This window comes from Egretta garzetta, unplaced genomic scaffold (assembly GCF_000687185.1).
Source record: "Egretta garzetta isolate BGI_Z169 unplaced genomic scaffold, ASM68718v1 scaffold248, whole genome shotgun sequence".
Classification (NCBI taxonomy): Eukaryota; Metazoa; Chordata; class Aves; order Pelecaniformes; family Ardeidae; genus Egretta; species Egretta garzetta.
Window position 1 is genome coordinate 57,549 of NW_009260596.1, and position 9,013 is coordinate 66,561.

Sequence of the window (9,013 nt, forward strand, 5' to 3'; positions counted from 1 at the left end):
TTCTTTGTGCTTGCTAGTAAACTGGGCAGGCTTTCCTAGAAAGCTGAGGAATACTGATGGCTTGGAATACTGATGGCTTTGTTTGTAAATACAAAAAATATAAACCTCAGAAGTGAAAATATTTTGTTGCACAAAACTCTAGAATATCAGTGACCTTTACAAGCATGAACTAATCAATCTTCAGGGACAGCGAATGTTGGCAGTATTCCTATTTGCCATGCATGGTGTGGCAAGGGCCACACTTGCAAAATGTATCCAGAAATTGCAGGTATGCTGATACCTGAACATTCTGGTTGAGACACCTCATAGCTGATACTCCAATGCCTTCTGTAGGAGCACACAAACATTCAGTCTCAAAACCTTTGGGGCATACCAATTTCAGAACTCATAATTTGAAGGGCTTAACAAATGTGAAACTCTAAAGATGATTGCTCAAAAAAAGACAGCAACTTGATAGAGGAGTCTAGATTACAAATTGTGCATTCCTGGCTCTCAGCTTTATTACTAACCACTAGACCATTCTGAGCCCGGTACCTCCAAACCAGAATTGTTAAGTGACTTCAAAGGTTCTTCATTTGCACATTTTGTCTGCTGTCCACAGCAGTCTGCTTAGTCTGCTAAGGATTTCTGGAGCTGCCAAAGGTCTGTATCTATGTTTTATATACAAGTACTACTTAGATTCTGTAACAAATACTATAGAAATCACATGAATCCCATTCAAGACAGGAAAAAAAAATTACATTCTATTTTAATTGAAAGTTAACCCTTAGAATAGCCCCTAATATCCCACAGCCTCTAAATATTTAATACAGGCTTCCCTCTAATAACGTGGATTGTTAATACTCCAGAACATCTGACACAGATCTTTATTTTACATTGAATTTTGTCACACAGATAAAAAGAGACTGTGATAGAAGAACATTTGCTAGACCTGGCATAAGTTACTGGCAGGCTGTATTAGCAATCTGAAAAAAAGACTGAAGATGACAGGTTAATTCGCTGGAAAAGGAAAAAAAAATTCTTAATAAAAACCAAGAATGCTATCTTTAAAATCCTTTATTTTTTCCCCAGATTAAAAAGTGTGTTATGATCCTTGTAAGTTCTGTTAGCTTTCTTTCAAACACTCCATTCAAAATGCTGATGTTTCTTAGGAAAAAAAGAGATGGTGTTTGATTACATGTTTGAATCTGGAAATGCAGATTCTGTTCTCAGTTCTGTCACAGTTCCTGTATGACTTTCAAAAGGTTGTTACCCTTAGGGTTTGGCTTCCTCATCTAAAAAGCAGCAAATAGATTTCACCTCCATCATGTTCGATGACACTCCTTAATGTTTGTAAGGCGTTTTGAAGTTTTTGCCCATAACTGTCCTGTTTTCCAAAACAGACCTTTGTACCAACTCGTGCACAACCACCAAATTTGGTGTGGCTAAAGGTATAAATGGTTAACCTTAATACACATTTCAAATAAATTAAGGAATAATATGAAATATCTTCACTCAAACACAGCTTAAAAAAATAATTTAAAAATCTATATTAAATGTAAATTACCTATAATCTGCAATACTAAAGAGAAACCTCTTTCTCAAATATAATCGCTTATTTGTATCAAAGAGAATACTGATGGACGAGTGTCATCACAGTTTAAAAGTTTAAAATATCACAATTGTCCTATTTTCCACAATAAAGATAATGCAACTAAGTCAAATTGGACACTGCATAGTATCTATATATAGCGCCCATATTAGACACTACAGCCAAACAAAAAGTCTTCCAGCCCACTGTTAGTCTGACACAACGAAAATATAAATTAATACCATATCAAGTCCTATCAACATATTCATCTTGCATCATAATCTCCAGAAAGAAAAACATACTCGCCAGTTAGTAAAAACGATTGCTTTTCAAATCACACAGTATTTCCTTTGGTCTTGCAGGTGTGGCAGCTGTGCTATAAAAAAGTATATACTAAGAAACCTTGAATCTTAACATTCACGCATGAAATTCATGCCAGAAAGAAGTCTGCAACAGTAAAAAATAATTCCAGATTTAAAATGTTCTTTAGATATCAGCTGTCTTGTATCTATACCAGTGTTTTACAGACCATATTAAGGTATGTTGAAGAGTGATTTTCTTAAATCTTCCTGCCAAACTAGACTTTCATCATTTGGAGAAATTGGAAAACCCGTCATTAAGAGTTTCCTTTAACTGCAGAATATACTTTCAAGGCAATTTATAATTTAACATATATTAGAAGACCTTAGAGGAGACATTTGCCTTGACCACCTGTCATACATCAAAATACCCTGTCCAGATATGAATATTGGCATATATTGAATTAATGCATTTTTTTCTAATTAGTAAAGGTCTCAAATCAAGACAAAATTGTGTGCAACACCCCAGAATCACAGGAAGTACCTGATGGAGACACAGCGGCAGTATCTTTGAATCCATCTGCTCAACCTCTTCACGAAGCAATGAGAAAAGAGACTGCATTTGGTTTTGTTCTTTTTGGTGAAAGTTTTCGTTTGCTTCAACAGCACCTTCAACACGCACAGAATGTGTGTCTGTAGTAACAGTATTTTCCTCCTTGATTGCTGTGGTTCCTACTGTAGGAACTCCTTTAAAAAGAACAAGTACTTAGGTTAGAATTCAAAAAATATGTCAAGTTGCTTTTTTAGGAAATTTCAATACAAAAGCTATGAAGAAAACCCTAGTATCTTAAAGAATATCCCTGCAAGTAAATAAAATACTGGTCTTATCAAAATTAGTTGTGACAGGTCTCTCTCAGTGTCAGCTCATCTACCTGAAAAAACCACAGTAACATACATCAGGTGTTTTTTGCACACTTCTGTCTGGGACCTGACTTTACGTTGGGGGAAAAAAACCAAACTTCCATGTTAAGACTGAATTGTAATACAGCAGAGACAGAAAGCAGGGTTGTTTGCAACACAGCTTTGCTCAAAAAGGGCAAAAAAGAAGGTAGGCAAGGAGAGTGTGAATGAGGTTCTCAGTTTGTCTCTTCACTCCTGCCAAGGACCTTGTAAAGGGAGATGTCCCAGGGAAGGAAGGATGGACGGACAATTTGACCTGTTCAGATAATAACACAATGGATCCTCACAGTGATGACAGGATCTTATAGGATAGAAAGAAGCAGATGATGACAGTGGGGGATTCTATTGTGGGGGTCAGATGTCCAAGGGGCACTTGTCTTGCCAAGTATAAAGGAAGACCCCTCTTAGATAGTTGGACAGTTTATTTGAGAGTCCAGGGAATGCGGCAGTAGCAGTGATCTATATTGGTAACAACGACACAAGGATGCGTAAACTGAATTTAGCCTCCAGAACTTCTTGCTAGGCAGAAAACGAGGTTCTCCATGGTACATTCCCTGGCAGTCCACTGTTGCCCATCTCCAATTTTATAGAAGCCAAAAAATTCAGACATGCAGGTGGAGGACTGGCAACATATATGAAGGATAGTGTAAAGCGTAACAGTATAAAAATACTACAGGAAAAACTTTCTGGGTGCAAATCCTCCATTGTATTGTTAAAAGTGCTGATTATGAATATGATGGTTATCAGGAAATGTTAAACGAGATTAGGGAAGACGTGTAGAGGGGGCAGTAGTAATTGGAGAAATCAACTACCCATATACAGACTGGACCAGCTTCTCACAAAGATCAAGAATAAAAGCAATAAACGATGGCTTCCTATAACACACCGTCTTTAGGAGTAGTCAGAAAGCTACAGCTTATTCCACCAACTAATGAACATTTTTTTTTTCATAAACCAACACTGAATTTGACACATTCACATAGGATTTAACTTTAAAAAAAATCCCATAATTTTTTAAACAATTTAGAGAACTTGGCCACTGAAATGTGTACAATAAACTTCTATAAACTCAAGTTATGACGAGTATGCTACTATTCCCCAGCTACACCCATTTTCCAAAAATCATGTTATCATTTAAAAGGAGGACAGGTGGGGGGCACTGTTTCAAGTAACCATCACACTTTGTTTCTACAGCTTGGGCACTCAGCCTATTTCAGACCCCCTTGTGTTCATCGTAACTGAAACCCTATAGTGATGACTCAGGGTTAAGATTTAGAGCTTAAGAAAGGCATTAGCTCGTCCACTGAAGGCTCCACCATTCTATTTTTGGTTATTTCAAACTCTTTATTAAGTAAACTATCCAGGTCAGGAGTACTAATAATCTCTGTGGGTGGCTATTTTCACAGGACTTACTGCCAGACAAAATATGGGTGTAACTTAACATTGCTTTTTCAATATTAACATATGTCTCTGCTTTTCCAGTATTTATTTGGGCTTGCTGTGGGCCAAAAGCAACAAGGGACATAACTGGAGGCAAGATACAAACAAGGAAGTACTTTCAGAGATGGAATTAAGGCTGTCTTTAAAAATACAGCTTTCTCTTCAGCACATGATCATGAAACCAGAAAAGAGGGTCCACGTGTTCTGGCAAACCTCTTCTCTCAGATAAAAAAAAAAAAGGTAACTTCAAACTGCACTTTATTAAGCAGTTAATAATCACTTGTCATATCAAAACATGAACTATGACTGAAACATGCTCAATGGCAACTACCATGAAAACCCTTCATTTTAATGTTATTGTGGTACTGTTGCTAACACATAGTTTACAAACTGCATATTATTCCTACATATAGTTGAGCTGTCACTCACTTGGAATCAAATTCTGCCCTCAAATTACTCCCCTGATTCTGAAGCAAGACGTTACAGCCATTCAGGTTAATTCTACCTTGTTCTATCTATCTTAAACACAAGACAGCATTTGTGCCTTAGTAGCACTATAACCAAGAACTTTTCTTGTAACACTTGGTAATGTGTGCTGGTTTTGGCTGGGAGAGAATTAATTTTCTTTATAGTAGCTAGTATGAGGCTACATTTTGGACTTGTGCCGAAAACAGTGTTGATAACACAGGGATGTTTCAGTTACTGCTGAGCAGAGCTTACACAGCGTCAAGGCCTCTGCCTCTCAACCCACTCCACCAGCGAGCAGGCTGGGGGTGCACAAGGAGCTGGGAGGGGGCACGGCTGGGACAGCTGACCCCAGCTGACCAAAGGGCTATTCCATACCATATGATGTCACGCTCAGTATATGAAGCTGGGGGAAGAAGGACGAAAGCGCGGGGGATGTTCAGAGTGATGGCGTTTGTCTTCCCAGGTAACTGTTATGCGTGATGGACCCCTGCTTTCCTGGGGATGGCTGAACACTTGCCTGCTCATGTGAAGTAGTAAATGAATTCCTTGTTTTGATTTGCTTGTGCATGGGACTTTTGCTTTCCTTATAAAACTGTCTTTATCTCAACCCACAAGTTTTCACACTCTTATCCTTCCGATTCTCTCCCCCATCCCACCTACGGGGAGTGAGCAACCAGCTCTGTGGTGCTCAGTTGCTGACTGGGGTTAAACCACAACATAATGCTATCTCATCATTACAGTGTTAATGGGCTACGACCCCTATTTATTTTTTTTTTCCTCCATGTTCTTGAAAAGGGCACACAACACTGTTTTTTTCCTGGAATCAATCTTACTGTCCAAAGCAGGTTATTTTTTTTTTGACTAAAGACTGGTATCTTACATACATTTCTGATATTTTAAGAAGCAAGGATTAAGTTTTTTCACTTTGCCAAGCATTGATATTTATGACACACATTGATACTTGGTTCTATACTAGAATGAAACCAAAGCCTTTATGACAACAAATGTGAAAAACCACAGAAGATATCAACCCTCCAATGGCCAGAGGACTCACTAGGAATGTGGCAGAGAGCTGGGTTCAAGTTTCTGCTCTGCCAGACTCATAGAGGTTTCAGCTGACATCTTCTATGCCCAGTTGGATGTACCAATGTTTCCTAAGACATGAGGAAAAGCAAACTTTCTCAAAATTTCTCTAAGAGTTCATGGAAGCAGCCCCATGTTTGCAAAAAGATCCAAATTTGACAGACCTTGTGAATAAAAATGACCAACACATTTTTCAATATGTCTCACCTTTTTTTGGTTTGTCAGTACTGCGAGTATATGAAATTAAGATGCTCTTGCCACCTGCCTGAGAATGAGTAAGAGGTGCAAGTATGAGGCATTTGCTATCAAAATAAAATTATGGATGTTGTCCTCTGTTTTTTAATTGAATTTTAATTTTCACATTCAGTAGCACTAGCTTAAGTCACCAGTAACAGAAGTTGCTAGTACAGAAAACATGGTAATCTTTTTAAAACATTTTTTGGTACTCAATACCAGAAAGCTGGTTTAGACTGATTCATTCAAGAACTATTAATAAAAAAGGAGACCAGCAAGTATTTAAAAACTAATTCATTTTAAGAGAAGTTATTTTAAGACCAGAGTGTTGGCGGTAAAGATATAACTTCAACTAAGCAAGCTCAAAATCTTTTTTAGTGCAGCAGAGAACCCTAATTAGAATAACATTGCTTGAATTTTCATATAATTTGACTGGTTTTATTGATGTACTTCATTTGCTGCAACACCAAATCCATCCCAACCACTCCGCTTTCTTCCCCCACTTTCAAGCTGCTTCAAGAAATAAGTTGAATAATTTACAGGAAAAATACACGTTGCAGAATTTAACTTGAGGAAAAATGATTAAGTGCAAGTTACTGTGCTATACCGTGCTAAGTAATTACACACTGTGATTTTGTAGTACTAAGTTACTAGTTATGCCCAGACCGATCTTTTGGAAAAAGACAAAATTCTTTTCAGAGAACAGGGATAATTTAAAGTCCACATTTACAAAAATACATTGAAACAGATGACACTTCATGAATCACCATCTCTACTGCACTAAAGTTAGTACGATTCATTACAAGGAATCAAACTATGAATAATCACCAAAGTTTAAATTTGCATCACTTCGTTGATCACCAGTGTCCTCCTCAAATAGATATAATCATAGTCTATTCAAAATTATTATTAGTATACAAAAAGTATGTGAGAGAAATTTGGGATCTGGAAACTACAGACTTGTCAATTCACACTAATGCGTCTACTGCAGCATCAAGACAGCTAAAATGAGATGCTTCTTCAAACAATGCATGGGTGAAGTCTTGGAACAACTTACTCCAGGACACCAAAATGGACTCAAAAAACAACTGCAAGTCAGGTGACAAATTCACTGTAAGCTATCACAGTCTATCAATTCCCACTTGGGGAAGTCCTCAATCAATGGATAATGGCTGATGGCAAGGAGAACACAAATCACTACCTCTTTGCCTTGTCCTTATACTCTTACCTAACCATCCTATACTGGCCACTGTCAGGGGAAGAATATTGAAGTAGGTGAACCTTCAACCGGATACAGTGATTCTTAATCCCACATTCCAGTCTACTGATTGTAGGAGCTAGGATAATTCTAGCTCCAACACGTTCCAAGCATATACAGGAACACAATAGTCAAATACTTATAACTGTTTATGCTTTATAAGCAAATATTTAGAGGGTTTCAAACACATTGCAAATGCAAGTACTCGCCTTGCTCCTTCTTTTAAAGTAAAAACATAGGTCCAAAGTGAAAGATTGGCTTCTCTAACGATCACCAGTCTTCTGCCAAGCAATTCCTGAATAAATAAAACTAAGTAAAATGTAGTTTTCCATGATCCAGGTTCATTGCTTTAGTCACTAGCAAGAGAAGGACTATGAACAACACAGTTCTTAAGTCAAATGTCATCTTTTCCAGAATGGTAACATTTAACAGCAACCCTCATGGGTTTGCTTATGGGGAAAGAGAAGAAGATTCATAAATCTCTTCTTTAGTTATGAATCAAAAGTAACTCATTCATGATTTCTCAATAGTTAAAAATAAAATTAAAAAATGTCACCATAATACATGCCATGCAAGTATTTAGTTTGTGATTCCAGCTTGCTTGTGTCTGCTGTCACCCACTCAGGGATCTTCCACTCCGGTTTGATTATTCTCTCCTTTATCTCTGAGATGGTATAAAGACATTTTGGTTCTTTTATGTAGAGAGATACTCAGGAATTAACTAAAATAGCTGGTGTTATAAATTAATTTGAAGATTCTCACTAAAATAAAGATGTTTGCAACATCAAGAAATTGTGACATAGTCACCGCACTGTGTGAAAACAGGAGAACCATCACGTGAGAATATCTAAAAAGCTAAATCTAAATTAGCCCATAATCAACAGGAGATATAATGTAATTTTGTATTTTGATCTTCCTTCTATAACAGTCAAGGTTCTCTATTAATAAAGCAGTAAGAGTTTGTTTATAGGAATTCAGCAAAACTCTTAAGGGTTTTGCAGGCAGGACATTTTCTGTTGTGGTATTCTACATGTCTAGCTTGTTCCATGAAACTTTCTTATATTTCAGATTTTTGCTTTTTGCCTTGATACTGCCATCTACTGTGCACAGCTTTTTTTGTGGTACTTTGCATCAGTTGATTGCATTTATCAACAAGAATACAAACTAATGGAGAGAGAATACAAGCAGCGTTTCAGTGTTTGGGTGAATTTCTCCTTTTCTTCCTTTCATCATGCTTCAGATACAGATCTGTGGACAGAGTTATCACATTTCATCAACTTATTTTTTGTTATTCCCCATCATATAGATGACTGGTTCTCAATTACTTCTGCCAATCTCTTGTTTTAATTAAGTATCTTCTTCTATTTTTAAAAATTAAATCTACAGTTGAAATGTATTCTTAATTACTTTCTGCATCATTTAATGAGAACTCATTCTTCCTAAAATGACAGATTCCAGGATCGTCATATCTCTACTAGAAAATATAATTTTTCTCTTCTAGATTTTTCCTATAAGATACAGAACACAAGTCTCCCTTCCTTTCCCTTCTTTGCCTATTTTATAATCCTTTAAGATCATCACTAGCTTTCAGATTAGGTCATAAAAGACTTGCAATTTAGCAGGAAAACTGTATTTTAAAGTTATCTATTTTAAGTAGCCAAATTCCCCATCATCTCAGTCTTTAGATGAAAAATAAATGCG

General features: G+C 36.8%; 1 protein-coding gene across 4 annotated transcripts in view; it reads right to left on the bottom strand.

Moving 5' to 3' along the window:
• The window catches only part of CNST (consortin, connexin sorting protein), a 53,790-nt gene that overhangs the window by 28,971 nt on the left and 15,806 nt on the right, over positions 1-9,013 (bottom strand). For all 4 annotated transcript variants that reach the window (XM_035900254.1, XM_035900252.1, XM_035900253.1 and 1 more), the window contains one exon: positions 2,414-2,616. In XM_035900254.1, coding sequence (XP_035756147.1) covers positions 2,414-2,616 — 203 coding nt within the window. The remainder of the gene's footprint in view (positions 1-2,413; positions 2,617-9,013) is intronic.